The 14,863-nt window shown below is 38.5% G+C and overlaps 1 protein-coding gene and 1 long non-coding RNA gene across 2 annotated transcripts in view; one reads left to right on the top strand and one right to left on the bottom strand.

Moving 5' to 3' along the window:
- Positions 1 to 2,188: 2,188 nt before the first annotated feature.
- Positions 2,189 to 8,022, bottom strand: ccnd1 (cyclin D1). Its single transcript, XM_007570730.2, has 5 exons — positions 7,477 to 8,022; positions 5,996 to 6,211; positions 5,199 to 5,358; positions 4,948 to 5,096; positions 2,189 to 4,847 (listed from the first exon to the last, which is right to left on the bottom strand). Exons 1-5 carry the CDS (start codon positions 7,672 to 7,674, stop codon positions 4,692 to 4,694), a joined length of 879 nt encoding a protein of 292 aa, XP_007570792.1. The 5' UTR covers positions 7,675 to 8,022; the 3' UTR covers positions 2,189 to 4,691.
- Positions 8,023 to 12,856: 4,834 nt separating this feature from the next.
- LOC107838509 (uncharacterized) overlaps positions 12,857 to 14,863 on the top strand; it is a 4,854-nt gene continuing 2,847 nt past the window's right edge. The window contains exon 1 of the long non-coding RNA XR_001664588.1: positions 12,857 to 12,867. This is a non-coding gene — a long non-coding RNA (uncharacterized LOC107838509). The remainder of the gene's footprint in view (positions 12,868 to 14,863) is intronic.

Raw genomic sequence — 14,863 nt, 5'->3', positions numbered from 1 at the left:
TTTTTCCTGAGAGCAAATCAGTTTCTCCTTCCTTGTCAGCCATTGTGGCATAAAATAAAAACAAACTCAGGGTATTACTGCAGTGCAGGTTGCTGGAAACTTGCAAAGCATGTGTCTTATAAAAGCTGCTCTGATCAGCCAATAAGCAGATGGAAAACTTTTGACATTGCCAGATTAGGTTACTCCTGGAAGCTCATAGGTACTGAAATCTGATTGGACGACACATCAACGATCCACAGACATAGTGGCACAGCCAATAGAAGTGTCACAAACGAAGAGAAAAGATTACTGGAAATAAATTAAGAACATTTAATTGAACAATCATTATAATTTAGCCAGTAGATATATGTCTATGTCTATTGTGGGCCCTGATAGAACACCATGGAAGACTGTTGGCTTTAGGTGACACATTTATGTCACTTTTCTGGTGGTAATTTTTTTGAGTTTTTTGTATCACTTTTTATTTTTCTTAATGAATGCATGTTTTACCAACATTCTACTTTGTATAATACTAATATGGACTTATTAGTTTTATACAAAGTATAATATTGAAATAATGTCACTTGAAATGAATTTATGTTTTAGAATTTAACAGATATCTGTATTTTTTTTCTTTCTTTTCTTCTTTTCTATTCACTTTTTTGTGTACTATATTGCTTTTTATATTTGTATCATGTTCGAAATAAATAAATTTCAAATAAAATTTCAAAATTTCAATGAATATAGCCCAAACTCGAGTATTTGAAAATTATGAAGGTATAGTAATTTTTTAGGGGAACAACTGGAGCTATGGGCCAGAGGATGCATTAAACTATGCATCAGTTCATACCTACTGATGTATAGGATTACCTAATACTATACTGTAAAAAGCATTAGTAATTTTTTATTTTTTTTATTAAATAGGGCTCCAAACCTGGCTTCAGCCCAGGGACTCACATCCTCAGGTACATGCAGAGGGGGTGTGGGAGGGGGCTTGAGCCCCTGCCCCTTTTATCCTTGATTCCCAAAGTGCCCTTTTTTATTTTATTTTATTTTTTCAATTTTCTTTTTTTTTGTCTGTGCATCAGGTCTGTTTGTGCCCCTCAGCAAATAGTATTTAGCTAAAAATATCAATTTAGCACTGCAGCGGTACCACCTGCTCACTCTACACTCCCTGCTGCACCATATCTTTGTAAATCCTGTCCTGTGTATATGACCATTTTCTTTATTATTATTGGCTCTAGTGGCCTTTATTTCATAGTTAAGGTAATGAGAGAAGGGGAAGACATGCGGCAAAGGTCACCAGGCCGGGAATCAAACCTGTGACAGCCATGTCGAGGACTAAGGCCTTCATATGTGGATTGTGCTTAACCCCTGTGCCACCACAGCACACCCTATATGATTGTTATGTGTATGACTGTTTTGCATATGAATCAAATTATGTCAAATATAGAGTAATGAGATGAATCCAATAATTATACTATATTAAAATCATGTTCAATTGGAAGTGACTGGCAGACACTTAATATTGCAAGTCATTTTAGTTTGAAGAGGATTAGACTTTGATTTTGATTGGAATTTTTAAAAATATAGTTAAGAGACAGAATTGCATAGAAATGCATCAAATTCAACAATGTTTGTATTTGACTGGCCTGAATTTGCTGGAATTGTTGTGAAATTGGAACTATTGCAAAAATGAACTGTATGTGCTGCATGAGCCTATTGTTTCCCTTTAAAATCACCAAACATTATATTTTCTCTTGAAACTCATTCTTTCCGTGATCAGTGCAGCTCCTAAAAAAGAAGCCTGTTGAATTTTCTCTGCTTTTATTAGAGTGGAAACATGCTCTTTCTTTATCATAAATACTTGGTTCTGTCCATCCATATATGAATACATTGTTTAAATCTGTTCAAGAGGCAGGAAGAGGTGGAGTACTTCACACCTCTCTAGCCAATCAGAGCCAACACACAGACAGACAATCTGGCATTCACATCCATACTTAAGGTAAGTTCAGGATCTCCACTTGACTTAACATGCAATGTTTTGAACCTAGGGAGAAAACTGGAGAGCCTGGAGGAAATGCACGGGGGAACCATGCAATCAGTCCCAACATATCATGATGAAGACATGGAGGAAGGCTGTGACTCTGAATCTGGGAAGCTTAGATCTTATGCCTGAAAAAAAAAAAAGGCAGCGAGGTCACCAGACTCCATCTAATTCATGTTTTTATTGTGTTGTCAGCACAAAGATGAATACACTGTGTGTCCCAATCATAGAGCAGACTTGACTGTGTAGAAGAATTTTGTGAAAACAACAAGAACAGTCTATGGCTTACAGAGCATGAATCTATTTACAAACTCAAATCAACGCACTGACATTTCAACAATTGAAGCAAAAAGCTTTTTTTCTCTTTATAAATATAAAAAGGGGGAAGGAAGAAAGGCCTCAACGGGCCTAAAGGGGATAAAGTCTCTTTTTACCGAGACAGCTTAACACTCAACAGAGTAATAGATATCCCATTTTCTGTTATGGCACCAGTATGAAAGCATGGCCTGGACTCGCTGGTTTCCATCATGGATGTTTCACCTTGAGCAGGTGGAACACAGCTGCTAGGCACTGACCCAACAGGCAAAATAGAATAAGAACTAAAACAAACAAAAAGACTAAAAGTCAGAGATAGATCTTGACTGTCGCATGAGGTATAGTGGATCAAACACTTCTCTATATATCTAATTTTTCCTTGTTTTTTGGAAATTGTTTGGAGAATCATATTATGTAATTATAAAAAAGGAGCACATATATTCTACACAAAACAACAAATGAGGATGTCAATAACAATTTTCTATGAGAAAATTCAAACCTAGAATGGCAGTATATTGACATTTATATGTATAAAACAAAAACAATCAAAACATAGCAGCAAACAACAAGAAACAAAGCATTGTTTTTATCCATTTAAATTTTTTTTCACCTTTTGCTTTTTTTTTTAACACGTAGCTGGGATTTCTGGTTCTATAGCAGCAGAATACAAGGAGTGTTGTTCTCCTACACTCTATCTGTAATGTACAATCAGAACCCTAGCAGACAGAGCTCCTACACAGTTCAACACACTCACATCCTTTGACATAAAAGCCTGTATCAACCTGATGCATCGTGTGCAGGAACCTGGACTTTAACTCTAGCCATAAGACACGCCCTTTATGCTACTTTCACTCCTTGGTACTGTTGCCAACTTTGCTCTGCCTTTTTGTCCCCAACAAACGCTTACCATGTCTTTCAGGTTTGTGCAAAATCATGTCAATAGTCTCATCACTCCTCTTTTTTCCAGCTTCATATGTTTCCTGGAATACATGAGCAATGTTTGAACTTAGTTGGAGTATTTGTGTTTGTGGGATGGGGTGCAGCTCTGGGGGTTCAGAGACGAACTGAAGAGTTCATGGAGCCGTTTCTGCTCTGCAGGAAGATAAAAGCCCGTCTTTGAGATTTCAAACCAGCAGGTTTCGCTAGGATCTGCTTAAAGTTATAAAAATAAATTCTATTTGAACATTAAAATACAAAACATTATTTGAATGATAAAAATGCAACATATTTTTCCTCTTCCTCAGAATTTGTCCAGCTGGCTCCTGATGCTGAAGTGTCAGACGAGGCAGTTCTGCTGCAGTGAAGGTTGGGAGGAGCATCAGGAGCCGCTCTGCCACTCATCAGCTCTTTGTCTCAGCAGGTGCAACTGTATGCAAATACCTATCTACATCTCCTTCTCCTAAACATTCCAGCTCACCACCCCACCCCACTAGTCCGTTTTTATATTTTTCACAAACTTTATCAATGTGAGTCTTTTTTTTGTTTGTTTGTTTGTTTGTTTTTAACTTGTGCCAGCATTACTGACCAAAAGTGCTTTTTCTATAGAAAAACAACCATTGGAATGGTCTGGGTGGATGTGGACTCTTCTGCTTACACGTGCACTGGTTTGATGTTGTCACATTACAGCAGACTAGAATGAGCAGAATGAAGGCTGTGAAAGGACGAACAAGGCTTTCCATTTGTCCACATCAGTAGCCGCTAGCTTCAAAGATCAGAAAACAGAGCGTCACTCGTTATGCTGGCTCTACCAAACCAAACAGGATGGAACAGAAGAGGTATAAGACTAATGATGTTTAAAAAGGAAATTAATAAAGTGACTAAACATATGCAAGAGGGGGTAAATGAGACAAACATGAGAAGTTGGACAGATGGAATAAAGTCGTTCTATATAAAACGAAGGGAATGGAAAGAAAAAAACAATAAACAAAACAGCTTTAATAAAGGCCAGAGTCCGGGAGAAGACCTGAAACTGAAGACTGTTTGTGGGCTCGTTGGATCTGCAGTCATTAAAAGATTCCTAGTGTATTAAAAGAAAAACAAAAGCTATCTACTAGACTGACAGCTTCTGAAGTTCCAGCCCTGCAGGACGCCCAGGATCATCCTTTTCTCGGGTACATTTCTGTAGGTGGGGGTCACTGGCAGGAAATGGGACATGGGGTGTGCTGCATGGCAGCAGGCCACTCTGTCTCATCATGGCAGCCATAGCAGGTAATGGAATTATAAGCCATGTTGGCAGCCAACCAGGAAGCAGGAGCAGGAAAAGATGGGGATGCAGAAATGGGAGTGAGCCTTCCATCATTTCCTTCTGTCTCCTCCATCAACAAGTTCATCGTGTGACATGCGGTCTCCCTCAGATGTTGACGTCTCTCACGTCTGTAGGCGTGCAGGACAAGTCGACATCCTCGTCCATGCGTTTGGTTTCTGCTGCGCCGCCGTGCTGCTGAGCCTGCCGCAGACTGGACTCCAACAGCGACTCTATCTGCTCCTGACACGACCGCAGACAGTCCTGAAGACGGGGGGCGGGCGGAAACACATCAGGACTGTTATACAGACAACACATGGGACCACATGAATAGACTGGTGCTGACAGAGGTGTGATCTCATACCGGGTCACTGCGAATGACCTGTGACAGGAAGTTGGTGAGGTTTGGTGAGGAGAGGGAGGCATCTTGGCTTTTCAGGTAGAGACCTTGAACAGCAGCCACTACACTTCCTGCTGCCACCATTGATGGAGGACTAGCAATAAAGTTGACATCTAGTGAAACAAGAAAATCATTTTATTCCACACACATAGGATCAGTCATGGTAAAGTCTATGCTGATCTCTGATGTATTAGGACATTATTGAGGTGGCTGACCTGTTGCGCAGAGCGCCACGAAGGTCTGAGCGTGTTTCCTGAGGATCTGCTTTGTGGAGGGATGAATCTTCAGCTTGGACAGGAAGTGCTCAATGAAGTCATGAGGAGTGACTGAAGCCAGATCCCACTTGAGCTTGTTGAGAACCAGCAGCTCCATTTGCTGTGGACAGACAGAGGAGCACACACTCAGGGACAAACATCTCCTCATCCCCTCATCTGCCTCCAACAATGTTTCACTGTCTCCATGTGTGCACTCAGTTTAACTTCAGGACCTACACGACAGATCAGCTCAGTTTAACCTCAGCAACCTAATTTATATTACATCACAATAAATCAGATCATATTTAGTCATATCGTTTATGCTATACTGTGCACTGAAAACCCTGCGTCTTAATTTATTGCGATATTTACAGTTTTATATCACATGGACACAGCGGGCTACAGCTGGACCAAACGTCACTTCTATTCAAAGCATCATAAACTTTTCTTCTGTCTGCATTTCAGCCTTGTGACCACTGGGTGTCGCTGTAAATCCTATTTAAGGCATGTTCTGTGTCCATTCATGAAATCAGAGAGGTTACGGTCACCATGGGAAAGTACCAGGCAGCCGATTCAGACAAAGCGCCACGTTTATCACCTTTATTTTAACCAGACTCCTGGTCTTTGTCTTTTCATTTCTATGGAAGCCGGTGAGGCTGACAGAGCAGATAACCCTCTGTCGCTGTGGCCTCCGTGCATGCTGCTGATAATATGCTGTTAAGTGTTATGAAACAGCCATGTCTGCAGAAGGTAATTACCAGCAGCTCCCCGGGTAGGACCGAGTTGTCCGTGTAGATGCAGAGCTTCTCTGCAGTGAGGGGGACAGTCTCCTTCATCTTGGATGCTAGAAACATGCAGGTTGCTCCTAGCAGCTGCAGTCTTGTTTTCCTGGTGGCCTCCACTGATAAAAATCTGTCCAAATAGTTCATCGCCAGCGGAAAAACCTCCTCCTCACACTTCTGCTCTTCGCAGACCTGGAGGTGAGAAAAGCACGTTAGAAGCTGCTGCTGCACAAACATTTCCTCCCATTTTATCAGCTATAAACTGGTTGAATTCAAAATGAACTCCAGCTACAATTACTTCGACTGACAAAAGATAAAAACATAAAATTAACCTCACGTGGCTTTGGTATTAAATAAATCAAACTGGGATCAGAATTTATAAAGCAAACTCAAATGTGGTTTAAACACGAAATAATATAAACTACAAAGTCAACGAAGTCTTTATAGAAGCTTTTTTATCTCCAGTGAAAATAATCTGGATTTAGTTCTTAGTCAGTTCTGACCGAGACACAAAGGTGGCGTAGAAGCAAGTTTCACTCTAATTTCAACTTCGTCATCTTTTCAAAAAATAATTATAAATATTTAAAAATTACTAAGCCGGCTAAAAATGGCATCTAAATGATCCTTATCGAATTTCTGATCGGATTGGGAGAAAAAATTCTGGAATGCAACATTATTGGAATTTTTAAAAAAATATTTCTCCTACGAAGCCTTTTCACGTGCTGCGGGGGATACTTCCCGACATCGTTCCAATGCGTGACTTTAAAAATTAATAAAAAATATATAGCGGCGAAGAACTTTATCCAAAAGTTGATGTAAATATCTGATAACATCTAAGCAATCAAATCCGACTTTTAACGCCGCGAATTTACTTCGAGATCTGTTAAAAAAAACATTTTTCCCTGAGCGACCTTCACAGAAAGAGCCGAGTTCAGAAGAAGGAAGACAAAGTTTAGCAGTTAATAGCAGCATAATGGCGACATGCACACACTAAACAAAGGTCTCCTGGTGGACGTGGATTTCTTGTTGATTTTATCGCTTCACTGTCACTCCTGTTTGCATTCTAGATTTTTAATGGTATTAAAATCTTCCTTAAAGGACAACAACAAAGATGGCGCGTAATAGGCTTCTGGCACGGGCCAGACTGCATACGTGTACATTGCTGTTATTTTGGAGGAAATAAAAACAGCTGTGTAGATTTTATAGACTCAATAATAATAATCAACCATGTACCAGGCTATATTGGTGGGAATTTGGATTTGAAGACAATCTCGCCGAAGAAGCAGCCAGCACTCAGTTCAAGCTACTGCTTTGAATGGCATTGTGTGCATTATCCTTCTATAACCTTAACATTCATTAGAATTTTCCTTTTTAGGTTTTTATTTTAAGATTGACCGATAAATCTAACAAACAAAATTCCTGTCGTTTAGGCTAAAGCAAAGACGCTGAAAACTAACCTCCAACATCCAAGTGGCTAGTATTTTCCTCATTTTAGGTATAATCTCTTTCTGAACACACTTGAAGTAGTTGGGGGACGGTAGGTAGTTCTCCTCTGCCTTCAGCATAGTCTGTAGGACTCGGTCATTAAGTAGGTTCTCGTCCTGGTGGGCTCTCCTGATAGAGTCCACCTCGCAGCACAGCAGCTGCTCCTCCATAATAAACCTCGGTCGGGAACGTAGTGGCAGAACTGTCCTGGTGAAATGTCCCCGGTTAGCTTACAGCAGGAAGAGACCGGAGCAGGCACGAGGAGACAGGCGGCTAAATTAAATCCCTTTGTTCTGTTCCTTGCTGCGTGCTGCTGTTCCTTCGGTGTGCGCGAGCCTTCTGAAGAACAGACCACTTCGCTCAGCGAGACAAAAACCCCTTCCACGCGCGCCCCGACCTGCTTGTGCTCGAGCACGGCCGCACACACTAACTGCACTCTGGGAGGAGGAGGTGATACAAGCGATGACGTCAGCTGTTGAAGGGGGAGGGGGGGATCAAAGAAATGTGCGCGAGGAAGGATTGCGTTATATACATATAGATGTAGGCCTATATACAGACGGAAAGAGAGAGAGAGGAAGGGAGGAGAAGACCTCCCTTTTGAAACCCCCCTCCGACACCTCCCTCTGCCTGCATGTAGCTTCTGGGGAGGAGGTGAGAGGTCCGGAACGGAGTCTGAGGAGCGTCTGTTGGCCGACCTGTCAGGTTAAAGTCGGTAGGGGGCGATAACAGCCCTCCTCATCATGCTTCCTCCTGTGTCTTCCTGAGGCTGAATGAAAGCAGCAGTTTTGTGAGCAAACATGAGGTGAGCACATGGGGGAATAGTGAAACACTGCTTTATTCATTCATCCTATTTACTCCAGATATCAGTCCTGGGACAAAGGAGACTGGATGAAATATTCCTTTACCAAGAGTTCTGTTAAAGAAACAACTAAGGGCACCCCAACCACAGTGCAACTGGTTATAAACTCAGTAAATGAGGATCTCCTAGTCCTTTAGTTGCTCAAATAATTTAACAACAATACACCTGAATTAATGAACATCTTTGCCTACAGATCTTGACTTTGTTACTGTATCCACTGAATGATTTGGAAGAGGGGATGGTGGGAATTTCACATTACACTAATCTATCTATAAATTAGTTGAGAACTTTAAAACATTTCTGAGTGCAAAGCATGAAATAAAAGCCTTTCTTGCACACTCACACAGACACATGCACAGACACATACAGGAGGAGACTGGAGCTGGACCAATAGGAAGAATTGCTGTTACTAGGCAGACTATTACTGGTGCTGTAACTTTTTATGTGGGGAAAAGTTCATTGTACTGCAAAAGTTGACAGCATCATTGACAACCTCATCAAAGTCCTTTGACACAGATTCTCAAATAAACTGTTTTAATAAGATAGCATTTTGTTGCTGTATTCAACCACAAAACCTGTGAAACTGAATAAAAGACACCTCACTGGATGTAAAGAGCGGTGGAGTCTTACGTTTACAAGTTAGTACACATTACACCAGTTTAGACCTTCAACACTGCGCACATTGATCTGTGAAACTTCAGTTTTAAATGTGTTGATTGAGAATGTTTTATTGTACTTTCAATATGAATGAGAACTTTTCACATTCCAGGAATTCCTCATTTGGCTGTGGGGTTTACTACCGTATTGCCTGAAGAGTCCCAGCCTGACTTACTTTCAGAACATAGTTTGACTTTATTGTTGTTGTGGGGGTTATGACAACCAACATTGTTCTGCAATGCAAATAGAAACACACCTTGTAAAGACCCATGTGGTAGACATTTAAATTACCTGACAGCCATTTCTTCCTTAACTTTATTCAGCTTATCTGTTTTTTACATTTGGTTTCAAATAAAATTCCTATGAACTGTAGACATTGATTATTGAGTTTCCAGCAGTGTTAAATACTGTACAACAAAATGTTGCACTTTATTAGCATTTTGTATTACATTCTGAATACATATTAGAAAAAAAAACTTATGTATTTCACATAACTAAAAGCTTGGGCCTTGATTGTATATTGATGCCATTTCACAATTAAATAATTCACAATTGTTAAACACCCAAACATGTTTATATTATGTGCTATTAGTGAAACTAATCACTCATTTATTTTAATTAAACTTTTTACATTCCTTCGTGTAATGTTATAACAAAAAGATCTGCTATGTGAACACAAAAGCTAAGCTCAAACCAACTCTGATTTTGATCCTGGTGGTTTCTATCAACAGAAAGGCCCTCTGAGTTCCCCTCATGCACAGAAACATTGAGTCTTTCTGTGGGAAACAAAGGGAGCTGGAGCATGTGACTTTTGGAGTGAGCCTCTTCTAGCACTTTTACGGTAACAGCATAGGAAAATTTAAAGGGACAGTGGAAGCTCAATAAGTACCAGCAGACAGATTCAAAACTGGGATCACTCATAAGCAGTGTGTCTGAGAAGCAGTTTACCAAGTAAACATTGTTATTTTATGTTGTTTTAACAGCAGGGACATGAGGAGATCCTGTACTGGTTTGCCCTCACGTTTACTGTTCATTTAAAATGAACTTCAACTACTTTTTGAATTTGTGATTGATTGATTAATATCACTATTTGAAGCAGAACTGCTTTTACATTTTTTTAAATAAATTTTAAACATCAAGTTAAATAAAATATACTTTGATAGCACATCATGTGTAAACTAAATGTGATAAATTGAAGAAAGAACAAATAAGTTTAATAAAAGAAAAGAGTATTGTAAAAGAACATAAACACTAAGACAACTATTGTTTTGACAAATACATATAAACACTCTCACTTTAGCTGAAACCTTTCATAAGAAAATTTGTGTTTGATTTTCTGTTGAAAGTACAAATAAAAACAACTCACCTTAGAGAAGTTGGAGAAACTTCCCGTATGCTGGAGCATGTTAGGGAAATTTACCATAAACTCAATTACATTTTACCTTCTGAGTAGTAGGGAGAGATTTATTTCTTGATCAGGCTTGATGATAATTAGTGAGTACGTTTACACATGTAAAAAGAAAGTCCACTTTCTTTTGATTAAATTCAGTTCCGTTTGTTTAGAGCAGTATTGTATAATTCTTGTTCCAGTGTTTTACTTGCAAGAACTTGATAAAAATAATATGTTTTACATGGTCTACAAACACTTACATTTAACCTTGGTTGTACAATTGAGTGCATCAATGAGATGTTCTCCAGCAGGTATGACAATTTTTACATAAACAGGAGCTTTAGCAGTTTGTTGTGAGACTGATGACAGAATTATCCTCTGGCTTCATGCACGTTTATACAATATAATATGTATTATCACATTAAATAAACATATTCATCATGTTATACCAAAAAACATGTTACATTCATAACTTTATTGTTCAAATCTGAAGAGTGTAGTGTAATAACGAGTACAAACATGACAAGTATGTTGTTTGAACTTTTAACAATATAAAGTGATGTTGCTGTATTTTTCTTTAGCGTGGGCGGTGGCTCTACGCTTGTATACATTTCAAAGGTTTTTATGATTACACATTGTCCCAAAAGAAAACAGAACAATCCAAGTTTGATCTGTCAACTTTGGGAAGTTGCAGGGTACAATAATACAGGAGCAGGACTTTATGGTTTTATGCATACTGAGAGCAGTAGGCAGAGACTCCACATGGGAAAGTTATGTCTAAAACAGGTTATCGATTTCAAAAGAAAATTTCACGGCTAGGTTTGTTGCATAGGTGATATCCTATCGCAGTTTCACACTGGAATTCGCTGAGCTCCTGAGAGCAAGCCATTAATTCCCAAATGTTTGTAAAAACAGTCTGCATGCTTAGCAGACTGCTTCTATAGACCTGTGGTCTTGGAAGTCATTGGAACGCCTGATTCCAATAATTTGAATGGATCAGCAAATACTTTTGGCAATATAATCAGACTACAGTCTCTCTGACAGGATGAGATCTTTTGTTTTATGCCTGTCTGTCCAACTCCTCCTGTTACGACTAATCCACTTACCTTCTACCTTATCTGTACATGGATTGTTTTTTATTCCTGACCAGATCACATCTCCAATTCCCTTTGCTTTAGAGTAGAGACGTTCCCTTTTTCAAAAACTTTCCTCCATTCAACAATAAGTCCCATAAGAGGACACTACGAATCAAAAGAGCTTTACAACGCACCAAACTTTGCTTTTGAGGTTGGATTTAGTGAAGTTTAAAGTAAGGACAACATTTTCAGTTGTGCATTAGAAAGAAGCTCGTTATGGAGTCATTATAGCGGGCACTTAAAAAAAAAAAGAAAATGAAATGTGTGTGTGTCTCAATTGTGTTTAAACATGTAGTACCACCCGGGTGCTATGCTTAAACTCCACTTCTTGATTTTCCTTTCAGCAAAAAGCTAATGCTGTTGTTCATGTCCATGTATCCAGAATACACACTGCCACACACATCAAGAAACAGAGGGGGAGGACACACTACATCTACGTATTCATATAAATGTGTTAATGCATTTTCAGCCTGTTGCATGCATACATGCCTTACTACTTTTCAGCAAAGCAATCACAATAAAAAAAAGACTATTGGTTGGGTCAAAAAAAGAAAACAGAATACTGCAATAATAATTGAATATAAAACAACAAAAAGAGAACGTTATAGCAAAAAAACAAAAAAAATTATTCTGACTAAATAAATAATTCATTTAGTCCGTGGGTGTTTCAGAAGACTGTTATTGTAAAAGTTGTGCTAAACAATATAAAGAACAACTTGAACTGTTTTAAATGTTTCATGGTTGAGTTTTCAGAAAGTCACTTCTAGAGCCAACAAAACCTTTAAAAAAAGTATCAGTCATGGGATGAATACAAAATACAGTATAATGTATTTTCTAGGCATACAGTGGCATTTTATAGCACAACCAAGTAACTATGTTACCTTCAGTTGTTACAAAAATTCTGTATTTATTTGATTTTGCAATTTAACACCTTGAATTTAGGATTCTGTCACTTTTCTTCCTCCTGCTTTTTCTGGAACTCTACCTTGAGGTAGTGATTACAATACGGCTCCTCTAATAACCTTTTAACAATGTTTTTTATCAGTGTTCACTGCATGAAAAGTGAGATTTTCAGCAGCTATTGACACCTAGCACTGCCATGCGCTTAGAGATCTAGGGCTATCGGCAAGAGTTTTTGTCAGAATGGGAAATTGTAGGGAACTGACAAAAAGAATTGACAAAAACTGTGTGAGTCCATTTTGCCCTATCACACACTCCTCTTGGGCCTAGGTGAGGCTTGCATATTTAAAAGAAGTTGTTGGGAGCCATGCAATTGCAAATCAACTATTGAGCACCAGCCTTTCTGACTGTAGTTTCTGTTGTAGTCCACCCATTTTAACTTCTGTGTCCCACCCAGGTCTGTTTACCAGTTCCAGGACCCGACCAAAACCCCCCAGTGTTATTACCTTGAGAAATAATGAGATTTGTTTATGTATAAAACAGGCATTAATGCCGAAAATGTTCTAATGTTACAAGTAATACAAATGGAACAAATACAGCGCTTGACCACACTTCTCTCACCTTAGGCATGTAACCGAGTGTGCATCATTAAGTAGAATTTTTAGGGTAAATCTGATGATACATTGTCAACATTGCATGTCTGTTGAGCTCATCCAAGATTGTGTGGTGGAATGCAGACAGAGCCACCGCTGTTCACATTTCCAAGAGAAGTGTTTCTGCCAACATGAAAACACTGAGCTTTACATAAAGCATGTCAGTTGTGTCATCATGTGACAAGTTCTAATCATTTGCACATGTAAAATATTGGTCATTATAGTACCACAGGCACATGTTCATGGCATACTAAGTTGTTGACTCTTCTGAAATTACCTCCTAATCTGGACTTTGTGATTAAACATTCCCAGTTTCCATTGAAACACTTGCTTGAGTGTTTGAATGGAAACATGTTGGAATACTTGCTCAAAAAAGCCTGTATTCCACCATGTATTCCTTCAAATGGAGATGTAAACACATGTTGGCGTTGCAGTGCAATAGGCCAAACAGTCTAACAGATTTTGAGAAGTCTGTAGGGATTGTTCAGTTATAGAAGTATGGCATGAGGAAGTATGATTGGAGAAAGAATATCCAGTAAAATAAATCTTACAGGTGTATTAGGAGCACTGAAAAACTTAGTTTTGGTTGAATTGATGATATGAAAGCAGAATATTCAGGATTATATGCAAAGACTTTTGTTGAACGTGATCTTACTTTGACATTCCACTCATCTGTAGATTTATCATTATGTAACTTAATCAAAAATAAAAAAAGAAACTTGTTCCAGAGTGGTTCATTGTACAAAAAATATTTTTGTGAACAATATTCAAACTAAACTGTTCACTGATTTCTTTATAGACCCAGAGTCAAATCATATTGGAGTAGTAGTATGCATTCCATACCACAATACAAGGCTGAAGAAACTAAAGATAATTTATCAGTATTCAAAATTAGTTGCTTAACTCTTGAGTTTAAATTGAAGAACAAAATAGTTGAAAGTATGTGATACTTTCTGACAGAGTGTAAACATTTGTATTATTTTATTAAGTTTTGTTAGTTAGGCAATAAATTTAACTCGGAAATGATCAATCATATTTATTATATTCTGTATAAACTAAAAAGAAGACAGCTCAAAGTAGAATTGAATAAATAAACATCTACCCAATTAAAAACATTTTAGCAATTAATTATAATAAAAATACAATATATTGTCACATAACTTTTGAAAAACAAATTTTGTAGAATTTATTTTTGTCAACTACCTGTTCACTCTCCAGTCCAGTTGGTGGCAGTAATGCGCTTTTATAGTTGGTCGGCAACTGCCATTAAACTCCAGAAGAAGATCTGCACAAATGCTGAAGCCGTTAACGAAAATGTCCGTGCTTTGTGTGAAATGGTGAAAAAGTACTACTTTACGGATTTACTTTTTCAGTATCGTATTGATATTAAAGCAATGTCCGGGTAGAAAACAACAGATGACACCGCGGCACTCCAACAAGACCAAACTCACGGTAGGAAAGCTTTTTATTAGCAAAGTAGCGACTCCTCCACACAAGCGTCATATTTGTTTCTTACATAAAGCGGTCTGTCTTTTTCATAATGCCAAAACGTGTGTAGGATGAGATTTCTTATTGTATTTTTATTACATCTGATGTTATAAACTCTTAAAAATACTCGTATCTTCTTTTATTTTTTTAGACATGAAAAATGACCCAGCCTTAGCCAGGCCTCAGACCACGCTGCCAATGCGCTCTTCCGGAGTCCACAAGGACGAAGTGAAATGGGGTATATGCCACGAGAGGTGGTGACGTATTTCCGTTTGA

The sequence above is a fragment of the Poecilia formosa genome, unplaced genomic scaffold, assembly GCF_000485575.1.
Source record: "Poecilia formosa unplaced genomic scaffold, Poecilia_formosa-5.1.2 Scaffold267, whole genome shotgun sequence".
Taxonomy (NCBI): Eukaryota; Metazoa; Chordata; class Actinopteri; order Cyprinodontiformes; family Poeciliidae; genus Poecilia; species Poecilia formosa.
Note: the sequence above shows the minus strand (reverse complement) of the source record. Positions and strands in the feature narration are given on the sequence as shown.

Coding starts and splice junctions, on each gene's coding strand:
- ccnd1 (XM_007570730.2), bottom strand. CDS start 7,674: ATGGAGGAGCAGCTGCTGTGCTGCGAGGTGGACTCTATCAGGAGAGCC. Junction 5,359..5,995: donor TCCTACCCGGGGAGCTGCTG/GTAATTACCTTC, acceptor GTCTGTCCACAG/CAAATGGAGCTGCTGGTTCT. Junction 5,097..5,198: donor CGTGGCGCTCTGCGCAACAG/GTCAGCCACCTC, acceptor TTGTTTCACTAG/ATGTCAACTTTATTGCTAGT.